At 47.8% G+C, this 15,576-nt stretch overlaps 1 protein-coding gene across 2 annotated transcripts in view; it reads right to left on the reverse strand.

Moving 5' to 3' along the window:
• The window catches only part of LOC138947258 (uncharacterized), a 188,884-nt gene that overhangs the window by 171,809 nt on the left and 1,499 nt on the right, over positions 1-15,576 (reverse strand). For both annotated transcript variants that reach the window (XR_011449607.1, XM_070318700.1), the window contains exons 3-9: positions 14,052-14,184; positions 13,461-13,603; positions 11,446-11,593; positions 10,459-10,660; positions 9,723-9,868; positions 9,091-9,306; positions 2,816-3,039 (exon numbers count right to left, since the gene is read on the reverse strand). Coding sequence is in view for 1 of the 2 variants with exons in the window: in XM_070318700.1 (XP_070174801.1) it covers positions 2,816-3,039; positions 9,091-9,306; positions 9,723-9,868; positions 10,459-10,660; positions 11,446-11,593; positions 13,461-13,603; positions 14,052-14,184 (1,212 nt within the window). In the remaining variant the exon portion in view is untranslated. The remainder of the gene's footprint in view (positions 1-2,815; positions 3,040-9,090; positions 9,307-9,722; positions 9,869-10,458; positions 10,661-11,445; positions 11,594-13,460; positions 13,604-14,051; positions 14,185-15,576) is intronic.

Below are 15,576 nucleotides of genomic sequence, written 5' to 3' on the forward strand. Positions count from 1 at the left end.
TAAGGCGAAAATACAATATTTAGTCAAGTAGCTGCCCTTTTTCAGCAAGACCGTATACTCGTAGCATCGTCAGTCCACCGCTCATGGCAAAGGCAGTGAAATTGACAAGAAGAGCGGGGTAGTAGTTGCGCTAAGAAGGATAGCACGCTTTTCTGTACCTCTCTTTGTTTTAACTTTCTGAGCGTGTTTTTAATCCAAACATATCATATCTATATGTTTTTGGAATCAGGAACCGACAAGGAATAAGATGAAAGTGTTTTTAAATTGATTTCGAAACAAAAATTTTGATAATAATTTTTATATATTTAATTTTCAGAGCTTGTTTTTAATCCGAATATAACATATTTATATGTTTTTGGAATCAGCAAATGATGGAGAATAAGATAAACGTAAATTTGGATCGTTTTATAAATTTTTATTTTTTTTTACAATTTTCCGATTTTTAATGACCAAAGTCATAAATTAATTTTTAAGCCACCAAGCTGAAATGCAATACCGAACCCCGGGCTTCGTCGAAGATTACTTGACCAAAATTTCAACCAATTTGGTTGAAAAATGAGGGCGTGACAGTGCCGCCTCAACTTTCACGAAAAGCCGGATATGACGTCATCAAAGACATTTATCCAAAAAATGAAAAAAACGTTCGGGGATTTCATACCCAGGAACTCTCATGTCAAATTTCATAAAGATCGGTCCAGTAGTTTAGTCTGAATCGCTCTACACACACACACAGACACACACACAGACACACGCACATACACCATACCCTCGTTTCGATTCCCCCTCGATGTTAAAATATTTAGTCAAAACTTGACTAAATATAAAAAGAACCGATCAAGCCAAAAGAGAAAAAGCTTGTCAGTATTGGTGTTAACCGGTTATTACCGGTTGAAACGAAAAAGTATCGGAACAAAATTGGCTGCCAGTATGACCTACCGGTTGATTTTTAGAACTACCAGGGTTTTTTCGCTGGTACAGTAGAACCCCTCACAACGACCCCCTCTCTAAGGACTACCCCGCCACAACGACCCTTTTTTTTTTAACCGATGTGTTTCCTTATATAGTTGTCACCAGTGTAGCGACCACCCCGCTCTAACGTCTAAGGACCGACCTAACAGCTTGTGTAACGACTTTGTCAGACAAAGCCAAGACTCAGTCAGCGTAACGCATCACTGACAAACCGGTTATAACCAGTTATAACTGTCTCGCGTAAGCAAAGGCACTAATTAACCGCTGAGAGGTGTGATGGTTGGGTGGGCTAAGTAAACATCACAAACCAATCATCGAGAAAACAAACTCACGTGACCAACACACACCGTTCAATTCAGTCAGAATAGACAGTCTTTGGACAGAAGAGCAGTGGAGATCGACATGGCGTCTACAAAGAAAAGAAAATATTTAACTCTCGAGAATCGAGTGAATGTTGTGAACAGACACAAAAAGGGAGAAACTGCCATCGCGATTGCAAAAAGTCTTGATGTTGGAAAATCGCAAATTCAAAGAATTATCCAACTCCAAGAAAACATTCTGAAAAAGGTGGGGAAGTGGTGACAAGGCAGTGAACGCACTCACCATGCACTGACATCATACCAAAGCAGCGTTGAAAACCAGTTTGAATAAAAAAACCAGCAGATAGAGCCGCATGTCATAATCATTCTTCTTGTCTGGCTTTATTGACTGCATGCCGATCTTGTGGCAGTGACTTTTCACTCTTCAGTCGGACTGTACACAAACCGCTCTCACTCTCCCTCACTGACTACCCTAAGCGCTGACAACTGATGTTTGGAAGAGTACACCTCTCTATTTCTCTCCAATGCTCTTCCTGCTGACTTCAGTGACACCGGACACCCCACTGAGTTTAGCCAGCTACCCCCCCCCCCCTCTCTCTCTCTCTCTCTCCCCCCAGCCATGTACTGTTTGGTGCTGTGGCCAGAGAGGTGTCACCGGCTAATTGAGGCCAGCTGCACTGTTCACTCAGAGCAAAACTAGTTGACTGTGTCTAACTTTTGACAAAGCAACACAACTGAAGGTTTGGTTCCTTTTATTTGGTGTTGAATGAAATGTGTTTTTATTGTGTTTTTTAATTTTCCATGTACCCTCACGGGGTTTTATTGGAATAAATAAAACTTGAAACTTGAAACTTGGTTCACAGATTAGGTAACCGACTCACTGGTCAAGGCTGCAGGGAAACAAGAGTATCTTTTCAATGAAAGAGGTTACACACAGATACGCGATGCTGAGAACGGTGGCCGATTTTTCACTCTCTTTCTCGGAGGGCCTTCATCATTGCAGGGACTGCTGTAAAGAAATGCTTGCTCAGAAACTAACACTTTTTGCATTGAAACATGCACCAGAACTGGTGGACACCATCGACAATGTCAAACATGAAATCGAAGCAGTTTGCTTGAGGAAACGGTCGTCAGCAACTCAAACTTCTCTGTTTTCTTTTTTTAAGAAAATCTGAGGTGACTTTCTTTGTGGCCCCGCCCCCTCCCTCTGTAAGGACCCCCCTCCATAAGGACCGATTTTTGTCAACATTTTCAAGGTCGCTAGAGAGGGGTTCTACTGTAGAACAATAAAACCAGTACTCTGACTTGGATTCTTACTGGTTCCAATGACCAGCCTACTGTTTTTTTCTGGACTGTTTGCATCATAAAAGTTTGCGTACCAGTTTGAAAAAATACTAGTGCCATCACTGGCTTGTTTATTCTCTACCCCCTCCCCCTCAGATCTTCCACCCTTCCTCCCAATTCTCTTTTGATGCTGAAAATGCACACCATATTTCTACTGTCTAATAAGTTTGAAAGCAACCAACCTCTTGCCATCCAGCATATCAAGAATGTAAGTGACGCTGGCATGCAAGTCGTTGTCGCTCGTCGAGTCTTTGAATTCCTCTATGCTTCTGCGATGCTTCTCAATAGCTGGCCGATGCTTGAATCCAATCAGACGGATGGCGTTGAGCGAAAAGAAAACTTCGTTGTGATCTTCTGAGGCCTTGACCCTTCCCAAAAGGTGCTTGATGACTTGATCAGCTTTCTCCTGTGGACAAAAAATAAAAATAAAATAAAATAAAGAGAAAGTGGTACATGCAATGAAAGAACACCTTTCATTAGAAAAGCCAATTACTTAGTCACCGTTACTTAGTGTTATTTGTACTTTTTAGATTTAAGCTCGGCCTGATAGATTACTTTGCACTAAAAGATAATAATTAAAAATTTTAGTAATAAATTTTCATTTGATTAATATACTTACCCAACTCACATATAGCAATTAACCCATAGTTCAGTGCTGATACCGCTGTACGCGTCCCCTTAGCAACAAGGAAGACGCCTCTAAAAAAGAGTGACCGAGACCCGTAAGGGTATCCAGGCCAGCCCGTAAGGGAGGCTGCCTTCCATATGCGCGCGCATATGCCGCCATCTTGTCATTCTACACGAAGCCCAACTCACTACTTTTTTAGACCCCCATACCCCCCATAGCGGGGAGGCGGGAGGGAATAAACGATGTGAGTTGGGTAAGTATATTAATCAAATGAAAATTTATTACTAAAATTTTTAATTAAATTACATATCTTACCCAACTCACATATAGCAGATTGCTACTATAGGAGGAGGGTACTTACCAACTTAAGACCGCAGGACCTGCCCTGCAGCCACGAGAGCCGGCAAAGCCGCACTGCCATCTTGCCGCCTTGCAGCAATGTCTCTCAAATAAAAATTGATGAACACGTCCTCAGATTTCCAATAAGCCGCCGCCAGGACCTCTGATAGGCGCCCTGAGCGAAGCACGGCCACAGAAGACGCCCAAGCCCTCGCTTCGTGCGTCCTGGCTGACGTAAGAGGAAGCACCGCCCTGACCTCGCCAGACTGGCGTTGCCACCATCCATACGCTTGCTTAATGGTCAGTGAAACCCATTTAGTCAAGGTGACCTTCGAGATATCCTTCGCTCGCACAGTGTTGAGGGATATAAACAATAATTTCTGAGTTTCCGAGCGAATCGGCGAAGACCTAGACAGGTAGCTGCTTAACGCCCTGACAGGACAATTTGACAGATCGGGGTCTCCAGGAGCGAGTATATCGCTCAAGGGTGGAATACGAATGCAAGGCGAAGCCTGACCGGGCTTTTGATTTTTTAGCGAGAAAATTAGACGTAAATCTCAAAGAGTAGGAGCCATCCCTCTCCAGGGAAATATCTTTAGCGAGACCAGAAAGTGCGTGCACCTCGCTACCCCTCCTAGCCGTGGCCAGCAAGACCAAAAACAGAGTTTTCCTCGTCAAATTAGGTAAACTAGCCAACCGGAGAGGCTCAAAGTCCTCCGATGCAAGGAAACGGAGAACCACAAACAGATCCCAGGCAGGGAGCTGTGATCTTGAGAGAGCTGCGTCAAGGGCAGCTCCCTTAAGCACGCTTGAAATGACGCCGTCAAGATTGATCTTGCGACCGAGCTGTCTAAGAGTGGAAGAAATCGCAGACCTTCTAACTCGCAGTGAAGAAGGAGAGACCCCCCTACTAGCCAACCAAGAGAGGTGGTTGGCTACCTCCATGGACCTTGGGGAAAGATGTTGAACCTTATTCTCAGAGCACCAATTGGCCCATGCAGCCCAATGAGAAGAGTAAACGGAGCTAGTTGAGTCTCTGTGTGCTTTCTGTACCAGTTTCAAAGTTGTGGCCGAGGCCCCGGCACGACGCAGAGCGATTCTGACAGAATCCAGCCGTGAAGCTGCAACGCTTGCGGATTCTCGTGCGGGACCCCTGACCTGGGCTGTAACAGGTCGCCCCTTCGAACGCCTAGAGGAATGGGAGGGCGCACTGCCAGCCGCAGAAGGTCCGGATACCAGTGCTGGCTGGGCCAAAGAGGAGCAACCAGCACCAGCGCTGGCTTTTCCAGATCCACTTTTCTTACTACCTTCCCTAGCAGGCAAAACGGAGGAAAAGCATACGCCTGCAGATTTGACCAATCCAGATCCAACGCGTTCACCGCCCACGCCAGAGGGTCCGGGAACGGTGAGACGAAAAGGGGAAGCCTGGTGGAGAATCTCGTTGCAAACAGATCTATGCAAGGCTTGTCTACTTGAACCCAAAGGCGGTCCAAAGCCTGTTGGGAGAGGGTCCATTCTGAGTGCAGAACCTTGTCCCCCCGACTGAGGGCATCCGCCAAAACATTGAGCGTGCCCTTCAGGTACTTGGCTGAGAGAAGTATGTTGTGCGAGCTGCACCAAACCAACAGACGGCAAGCGCTCTCCGACAGCTTCTGCGAGCGTGTGCCCCCCTGCCGATTTATGTAAGCGGCCACAGTCGTATTGTCCGTGTGGACTTGAACATGACTGCCCCCCAGAAGCGGCAGGAAAGCCTGTAAACCCAGAGACACAGCCTCCAGCTCCAGCACGTTTATGTGCTGTGGAGCTAGGGAGAGATCCCACAGACCTGAGGCTGTCTGATCGGCCAGATGAGCACCCCAGCCTGTCATGGATGCATCTGTAACAAGAATGTTCTCCGGCGCCGGAGGAACGATCGGAACACCCTGAGAGACCCAGGGGAGCAGCCAAACACTTGTAGTGTTGTTGAACCAACTCCCCAGTCCTATGCGAACATTCCAGCCCTGAGAGGCTTGGTCCCACTGCCTCCTCAAAGCCGCCTGAAACGGCCTCTTGTGGACCCTGCCTAGAGGCACAAGGGGAGCCATCGATTCCATCTGCCCCAGTAGGGAGGACAACTCCCGGGCCGTGGACACACTCTTTCCTTTCAACGAGCGAACCAAGTTCTGAAGCTTGTCCACCCTCTTTTGAGAGGGACGGACTAACCACTCCACCGTATCGAAATCCATGCCCAGGTAAGTGAAGCGTTGGGATGGTTCTAACTCTGACTTCCCTAGATTGACTGTAAAGCCCAGCTGAGCCGCCAGGTCGAGAACCCTCGCAGTCTGAGTTCTGCACATGTACTGGTCCTGATGCAGATTCAACCAATCGTCTAAATACGCCCGTAGGCGTAACCCCCTCTTGTCTGACAAGGGAGCAAAGCTGGCGAACGACCAGCGTGAAGATCCAGGGGGCCAGGGAAAGCCCGAAGGGGAGTGCCCGAAATTGAAACACTTTCTCGCCCCACAGAAAGCGCAGCCATTTCCTGTCTTGAACATGCATGAGCACATGGAAATATGCGTCGGTGAGATCCACCGACGTGGCCCAATCTCCCGGACGCAGAGCTTCCCTTACAGAGAGAGGAGTCTCCATGACAAACTTGACTACCCGTAGGTATTTGTTCAGGGTGGACAGGTCCAAAACAGGCCTCCATGCCCCTGAGGCTTTGGGCACCACGAACAGCCTGCCGTAAAAGCCGAGGGACTCTCGATCTCGAACTTCCTCTATCGCACCCTTCAGGAGTAGGGAAGCCACCTCCGCATGAACGGCTGACTTGGCTTCCGGGTCCACGGGATATCTGAAAGGCGGAGGTATCCTGGACAGAGGTGCCTTCCCCTCTGCCCAGAGGAGACGGAATCCCGAACGCACTATTCCCAAAATCCACCGGCTGGACACCAGGCGTGTCCAGGCGGCCAAGGCCCTGGAGGGGCCACCCGCCGCCACCACGGCGGGGGTTACTGGGAATAGTGGCTCGGGAGACCCTCATTGGGGGTGAGGCTTGTGCCCCGACCCCCGAGAACCCCCAAAGGAGCCTCTCTTCGGGTAAGGCGCGCCTCGCCCCCTACCCCGAAAAGAGGTGGACTGATTTTGCATCTTGCCCCCCCCAGACGAAGAAGGCTGAGCCTTACTCTGGGAGGTAGGCTTGCTCTGAACCTTCTGAAAGCCGTGGTGAGCAATCCTTGCAATAGCCAGATCCCTAGCGTCCTGGGTTTCCTTCTGCAAAGCGTCCAAAGAGGAAGTACCCAGCAGCGACCCTTCCGTAAACGGGGATACCTTAAGTCTGTCAATGGTACCCCTGTCTCGGATCTTTGAACCCGCCAAAAAGGCAGTTCTGCGGGAATGTACAGCATGCCCGTAAAGCCTGGCTGCCAAGCTCAATTGTTCCTGAGAGACCTTGGCAAGCGTCGCCAACAGAGTTGTCACATCCTCCTGGGAGGCGTCGTAACGGAACTCAAACGGGTCTAACGATGAAGCGATAGACCTAGACAAAGAGCGTTGGAGAGAACTAGAGACGGAACCCAACTCGAGCAGAGATCTACCCGTCTCCTCCAAAGCCTGAAGAGCAGACTCCGTGTAAGGGACTGATCTATCCCTGGCATACCCGTCCTCCCGCAGAGAAAGCAGTTCCGGAGTCACCGGTAGAACTGATCTCGGCAAAGCGAAAGAGTCAAGTAGAGCGACGGGACGAACCGACAGTTTAGAGCTCTTTGAGAGCGCAGAACAAGGAACGTGTTGACCCGCTTTAGCCAACCAGGGGCCCACCACCTCCGGAGCCTCCCCATGCTGTGACAACAGCGGAAAGGCATCGGACATAGCTCGACCTTTCGCAAAAACCTTCGACATCTCGACCGCCACAGAGGGGGACTCCCGGAATCGGAACGAACTTTTCGGTTCCTTAGCACTCCTGAAATCCCCTAAGGCAGAAGGAGGATGGACAAACTGAGATTTGTTCACCGCCACCTCCTCCTCGAGATATTTCGAAGCCACTCCAGCCGCCAGAGCCACCGCATCTGGCAGCTGCCGTGGCAAAAAGAATCCAGCACCTTCAGCCTGAGAGGCGGCACCGTCATCCAGGTAGCCTTCGTGCCCTTCCGTGCACTCCGGAGACTGGTCCCCGTACTGACTAACAGAGTCAAGTCCAGAGCCAGCCATACTACCACCAACTTCCTGCCCCCTGGGCGGAAGCAGATGCCCTTCAACCTGACTACGGCCAGGAAGAATAGGAACATCTGTTCGCTTGTCAGGGCTCTTCGCACCCACTGACACCCCGACTAAGCGGTGGATATCAGCCGATGTTTCAGAACTTTCACCTGGGATGAGACCCGAGGCTACTCCCTCAAGACAACGCTCACGTGGAGTGCACATACCTTGTGAAGAAGAACGGACACCGGCCGGAGACCCCACGGGAGCCTGAGAGATCCCATCCTGAGACGCATGCACGTCCGCCCTCGTAACAGTAGCAGAGGGAGGCAAACGCACACTGGCCAGCGACGACGTACCACCGACCCCTGCCGGCAGCGCACGTATCTCCGCCTTAGTTGACGAAACTTCAGCCGCTAAGGCCGAAACCTGAGAGCTTAATGTCAAAAGCAAAGAAGCAAAATCCGCAGATGCAAGCCCAGAACCTACAGGCGAGACATCCCCTACAACATGCTTAACCCCGAGCAAGGGCTTCTCCGTAGGTTTAGCAGACGAACCGGAAACTCCGGGCACGCCAACAACAACATCACTACATTTTTTGGATTCTGAACCCGAAAGAGACACGGGCGTATCGCCGTGCGTTTTAGAACTTCTAGAACTTCTAGAGCTTTTCTTAACAGGAGAGGGCGAAGCAGCTACATGTTTAGATGTTGACCTCTTCCCGTCCGCATTGTCGGCCATGATGAAAACAACTCACAAACAAATTTGGAAAAAATTTTGTAAGTCCGAAAACAAGCCAACAATGCCGCCAAAATTCAGGTAAAAAATGGAAAGATCTCACCTCAACAGCAAATGCGAAGTCCGGTGACAAGAAGACACCAAGGGGAACACAAACCAGGTCTGGAAGACCAAGCAAGTAGGCTGAAAACACAGCCGGAGCGTACCAAACACGACCAGCTCCACTGAGCGCTGAGAGTAGAATGACAAGATGGCGGCATATGCGCGCGCATATGGAAGGCAGCCTCCCTTACGGGCTGGCCTGGATACCCTTACGGGTCTCGGTCACTCTTTTTTAGAGGCGTCTTCCTTGTTGCTAAGGGGACGCGTACAGCGGTATCAGCACTGAACTATGGGTTAATTGCTATATGTGAGTTGGGTAAGATATGTAATTTAATGTAGGTCATCAGGATCCATTTCTTTTTAAATAATTAACACATTCTGTATAGTTTCAGAGATACACTATATACATACTCTCATAAAACTGTACGTAGAACGCAACTCAAAAAAATGAAGCAATTTAAACATTCCACCCACCTCCGCGTCGAGGCCATACACCTGCAGAATACTGACGACACTGTGAGCGCTGTTCGGCTGCCAGAGGTCAGGGTTCATGAAGTCATCGATGAAGGGTTCAACCCGGTCAAGACGGCGCTTGGCGAGATCAGCCAGGATCATCAGTATCAGGACTTGATGCATTTGATCCTCCTTCGCTTCCTTCATCACCGCCTCCACTTTCTCCTCCGTAAACAGCTGCAACACATCGAGGAATAATTATTTAACAACCAGGACAGTGGAACCCCTTTTTAAGACCCTCTCACCCCCCCCCCCCTCCCATCCTTTTAAAAACCTGTTTTATCAGACTTTTTGTTCATATTCCCTGTAAAGTTACCCCTGTTTTAAGAGTCTCGCTCCTTTTTAAGACCTGATTCTCTCAGATTTTTAGAGGTCTTAAGGGGGGTTCCGCTGTATTCAGTTTCCCTTACTAGCTCTATGAGCAGAGCATTTACCAGCCTTTAGCAAACAGAGGTATTAAACTATCAAACATGAAAAGTATGTATAGTAGATTTAAAATAGACACTGCAAGTGCTTTATCCAGAAAAAAAACCTAAACACAATCAACCCTAGTATCATAAATGTATCGCCAACAACTAAAAGAAAAACTTTACATGAGGCTGACGTTTCGCCACTTTCTGAAGAATCTGCAGAACATGGCTTCTGGCGCCGGCATTCCCGCTGTCAATGTACTCAAACAGGGCGTCAAAGTGCTTCTCCATGGGGGCTGGGTTGTGCTCATAGCTGTTGGAAACAGCCACTGAAAAAGATATCAGTAGTAAAAAAAACTTCAAGCGCCTGTGGTAAAAATCCAAATGCACATGACAAGACTGACAGCCGATGGTGCCAAGATCCTCCCGCCCGTTGCCGTTTACTTGGTCAGTACAGATACAACTGAGATATCCTGATATTTACCCTACCTTTTCTGTTTTGTTATTGTCTGGGTTTTTTCCCCATGGAAAATTCTTGAAGTCATCTTTTTCCATTTCTTGAAAAAAGAGACATTCACTCAAAGACTCACACCAAATTTCAGTTCCTAGGTGGGTTTTTTTTTTAACAAGAACAGCAAATGCTGATATGACTCACCTTCTTCATGTGCAATATAAATCAGAAACAAATCACCTGCTGCTCTTTCTCCATGAATGCTCAAGAAAATGATAACTTTCTGTTTACTGGCCAGACGACCCAACACCGATCATCCTTTCCTAATTTGATTACCCAGGTCAGTCCAAATCTGACCATAAAATAAAACTTCTTTGAATTCTTCTTGTCGATCACACTTGTATTGTCAGGCCGGACAGCGAGACGAAATAATAAAATAAAACACTAACTAGGTCACATTCTACTCACTCAGCACCATGTCTTGCTCTGTCTCCAGGAAGCATTCGATCAGTCTGCCGAGGTACTGCGAGAACAGGCTCCCTGCCGATTGGCTGACCATGGCCATAGCACCGGAGCCGATCTGACGCATCAACTCTTCCTCGCTCTCCATCAACTCGATCATGCCAGGGATGAGCGGAATCAGACGATGACCCTCGTTCATTGTTGTCAGCTTGGGAAACCAGAAGATACTGTTAAGCTACATGACGATGAATTCATCCAAAAACATTGTTATAAGATTTTTTTTTTTCAAGACTGGTAGCCCCAACTCTTGAACAACCCATATAAAGTTAATAAAGAGTTACTGTTCCTAACATCGTCCGCTGATGTTTGTCAAACAGGAATACACCAGGTTCATTCTTTCAGAAATCTTGTCCTTAAATCATGTCTCCCTTCACACATGCATATCATAATACAGTGGAACCCCCCTTTTAAGGCCTCCACAAATCTGATAAAAGCAGGTCATAACAAAGGACCCGGTAGCTCAGTTGGTAGAGCACTGGACTTGTGATCGAAAGGTCGCTGGTTCGAATCCGGGCCGGGACGGACACGGGTCAACTTAATGTGCAGACCCAGAGACGGAAGCCATGTCCCACCCCCGTGTCATCACAATGGCACGTAAAAGACCTTGGTCATTCTGCCATAAGTGCAGGTGGCTGAATACACCTAAACACGCAGACACCTGGGTAGCGCGACTCCGTTGCTGCTAGCTTTCCACTGGGAGGAAGCGACCCGAATTTCCCAGCGATGGGACAATAAAGTAATGAAAATGAAAATGAAAATGAAAATGAAATGAAAAGAGGGAGTCTTAAATTGGGGGTAAATTTACAGATGTTATGAACAGAAAGTCTGAGAAAACTGGCTCTGAAAAGGGAAGGGATCTTAAATTGGGGGGTGGGGGGGGGGGGGGGTTCCACTGTATTATCTAAACAAGCAGCATTTCTGCATTTCCCTTACCCAGTTGGCGACTCTCATGCTGACCACAGTGTAGACAGTGAACAGTGCTGAAGTGGTCGGCTCCGTCAGAGTGTTCATCTTGGTCAGACTGATCTTGGCCAGGTAGATCAGTTCATCGTATTCCTCAAAAGTGAAGGCTTTGCCATCTCTGCAAGGTACCAACAGAATGAAATCACAGATAGGGAAAACTAAGCAGAAGCACACCTCAGTATTATCCTCAGTTACTGACAAATCCAAGGAAGCAAAATGTTTTCGTGGTGATGTAGGCAATGAGACTACAAATGACAGGCACAATAGCCTAGACATCATCCTGTCATGTGGGCAATGAGACTACAAATGACAGGCACAATAGCCTAGACATCATCCTGTCATGTGGGCAATCAGACTACAAATGACAGGCACAATAGCCTAGACATCATCCTGTCATGTGGGCAATGAGACTACAAATGACAGGCACAATAGCCTAGACATCATCCTGTCATGTGGGCAATGAGACTACAAATGACAGGCACAATAGCCTAGACAAGACATCATCCTTTCATGTGGGACATTCAGGTTCAAACCCCAGCCGCACCTGGTGGGATCAGATTGAAGATGTCTCCCTGGTCAAATTATGCACAGACCTGCTAGTGTCTTATCCCCCCTGCGTGTACACATAAGTTCAAGCATGCAGGGAGAAATAGGGCGGGGAGATAGCTCAGTCGGTAACGCCGCTGGCTTCAAACCAGTTGTGGAGTGGGTTTGACCCCCAGTTTTGGTGAGGAATTTATTTTCCAGAGTCAACTTTGTGCAGACTCTCCTTGGTGTCTTAACACCCCTGTGTGCAGACTCTCCTTGGTGTCTTAACACCCCTGTGTGCAGACTCTCCTTGGTGTCTTAACACCCCTGTGTGCAGACTCTCCTTGGTGTCTTTACACCCCTGTGTGCAAGCATGCTCACGATAAATAAACCAAGTTCACAGCGGATGTTTCAAGGCTTGCATGCTCACGATAAATAAACCAAGTTCACAGCGGATGTTTCAAGGCTTGCATACTCACGATAAATAAACCAGGTTCACAGCGGATGTTTCAAGGCTTGCATGCTCACGATAAATAAACCAGGTTCACAGCGGATGTTTCAAGGCTTGCATGCTCACGATAAATAAACCAAGTTCACAGCGGATGTTTCAAGGCTTGCAAACATGAATACACGCATTCAGGAAAAATAAAAGGTAGCACCTGTACGTATGGCAGCTTGCTTTCTCTAGTGAGAAAGAAGCCCAGATTTCCATGATGGTTACCTCACAGGACGATATTCTTCTTCGTCGTTCGCTCAGACAGCAACTCCGGAGGCCCTGATGAAGGCTGCTGTACGCCGGAGGCTCTCCATGGGTCCATAGAGTTTGTCCCTCATCGGTGTGTCAGCAGGCCAGGTCTCTGCTCGCAAGTTTTGGTGTGTTGGACAGTCCTGCAGGAAGTGTTCATTGGAGATGTGCCACAGGGGCACGATGCAGAATCACCAATGTGGAATTTGGTATACAGGTGATGTTTGAGTCTGCAATGGCCTGTTCTCAGTCTCACAATGACCACTTGGTCATCTCTGGGTAGGAGGTAGTAGGCATCCTACAGGACGATATGAAATCTTATCCTTTATCGATGCAGAATTGGACCTACTTGATACAGCTGTCTGCTTTACAAGGATAAGATTTCATATAGACCTCACAGAACTTTGGGCTGCTTTCTCACTGGGGAAAACGAGCTGCCATACAGCATGGCGCTTTTTCTTTTTCCTGCTTGCGTGTATTCATTTTTCCAAGCCCTGAGACTTTTGCTGTGAGCTTGGGATCTTTATCGTGAGCATGCGTGCACACGGGGGTGTTAGGACACCGAGGAAAGTCTGCACAAAGTTGACTCTGGGAAATAAATCCCTTCTTGAACATGGGGATCGAACCCACGCTGATAGCGACAACTGGTTTTGAAGCCAGCAACGCTACCGACTGAGCTATTTCCCCGCCCCAAGTGCAGAAGTTGACCTACTTGACACAGCTGACGGCTTTATCGATGAGCTCGCGCACAGTGTTGCCCAGGTCTCTGGTCTCCATGTCCTCCCAGTCATGGCTGTCGTCCTCCACCAGCGTCGTCACTCTCCGGAACACCTCCATCATCGCCTCCTTGTCCTTCTGCACACCACCACTTTCATCGTTGACAACAAAAAACACGCTTAAGCATTGATTAAAAATGTTTTGACAAATTACAGAGGAACCCCCATTTAAAGACCTAAAAAAATCTGGACATAGGGAGCGTCTAAAAATGGGTGTTCCACAGTCTATTTACAAATCTGAAAAACAATCATGCAAAATTCACAAGTGACATAAATACACATATGGAGTGAGTGTGTCTGTGGTGTGTGTATTTGTGTGTGTGTGTGCATGTGAGTGTGCATGTGTGTGCGTGTAAACATGCGTGTGTGTGTGTTTGGGAAGGGGGGGAGGGGAGGGGGATGGTCAGTCAAGCTGCTCTGCTTATCAGTTCCAAGTTTTTTTTTACTTTGATTGAGTATCAAATAGGTACGGGCTGCATGTAGAGCTGGTACTCAGATTAGAAAAATGACTACACAGAGGACTAAACCTTTTGGTTGAACTCTAGCCTTGACGCCACCGTCTCTGCCAGGGAGTAGGCCTGAGGGGTGTGCATCTCCAGGCAGTGGAACACAAACTCCAGCATAGGTCCCGTCAGTTCCAGCTTTGCTATCCCTGCTTTCCTGTGTGATGGATATCATTGTTATATTACAGTTCCAGCTTTGCTATCCCTGCTTTCCTGTGTGATGGATATCATTGTTATATTACAGTTCCAGCTTTGCTATCCCTGCTTTCCTGTGTGATGGATATCATTGTTATATTACAGTTCCAGCTTTGCTATCCCTGCTTTCCTGTGTGATGGATATCATTGTTATATTACAGTTCCAGCTTTGCTATCCCTGCTTTCCTGTGTGATAAATGTATTTGTAAACACAAAGCCTTTAAAGAAATGGAGGACACTACTATGCACAAAAAGCGCACCCATATTCCCTATCTCTCTCAAGTACGAACAGACAAACACTGTGCACAACCTCACACACACAAACACCCACAAACACACACACATACAGACAGTTTTTAGACACACACACAATGTGCACACCCCCCCCCCCTCAACACACACACACACACACAACCATGCTCACAGTAATATCTGCTTCTCGAGCATTCTTTACTAGTCTGCGTCAAGCATCTGCCAACTTTGAGGAAGCTCGTTGTCAGAGATTTGATAGTTTGAAATGCCACAGGGCACCCCCGGCATTGACCACAACTGACTTCCAGTGCCCCCTCTGTTCCAGACTCTGCGTCTCAAGATTGGGTTTTCAGAGCTACCTCTAAGTACAGTGGAACCCCTCTTTAACTCACTCGGGGCGGCCAGTTTTCTCCCTTGACTTTCCCTCCAGACGGGCCATTTGCATGGGTTAGGAAAAAATGACAGATGAATCGCTAATTTCACCTTCATCCACGTCAGATCCTTCAGTTTGAAGCATTTCAACAACTTCCAACGCCGTAAAACGCCTTGCATTGACGCTGATCGTCGGTAGTTTCGCAAACCGGGTCACAATACAGACAAAGAAAGGGACCAGTGAATGCAGTTGCTTCCCTTGCACTGTGGAAAGACCACAGAACAAGCTAGCAACATTTAGTTCCGTACAAACTACGTCACGATCGCCGCGCGAATTTTCGAAGTTCAGAAACGCTATAGCGTTCTGTCATCAGGAACGCTATGGCGGACTCGGAACGCTATAGCGTTCCATCGCCCGGAGAGAGTGAAGACTCCCTCGCTTTTAAGACCTTTTTTCAGACTTTCTGTCCATAACCTGTGTAAATTCACCTCCATTTCAAGACTCCCTCCTTTCTAAGACCTGATTTTGTCAGTTTGTTTCAGGTCCTAAATAGGGGGTTCCACTGTACATTGGCAAAATGCAGAACGCAAAAGTCTTCTTTGAACCAGACGAACCACTATTTTACTTCAGAGGGAGCGAGTCCACAAATGACTTTGCTTTCTTACAGAACATGGATTACAGTCGAACCGCTTTATGACAAACAGGTGTATATGTATGTCAAAGACCGGT

The sequence above is a fragment of the Littorina saxatilis genome, linkage group LG1, assembly GCF_037325665.1.
Source record: "Littorina saxatilis isolate snail1 linkage group LG1, US_GU_Lsax_2.0, whole genome shotgun sequence".
Classification (NCBI taxonomy): Eukaryota; Metazoa; Mollusca; class Gastropoda; order Littorinimorpha; family Littorinidae; genus Littorina; species Littorina saxatilis.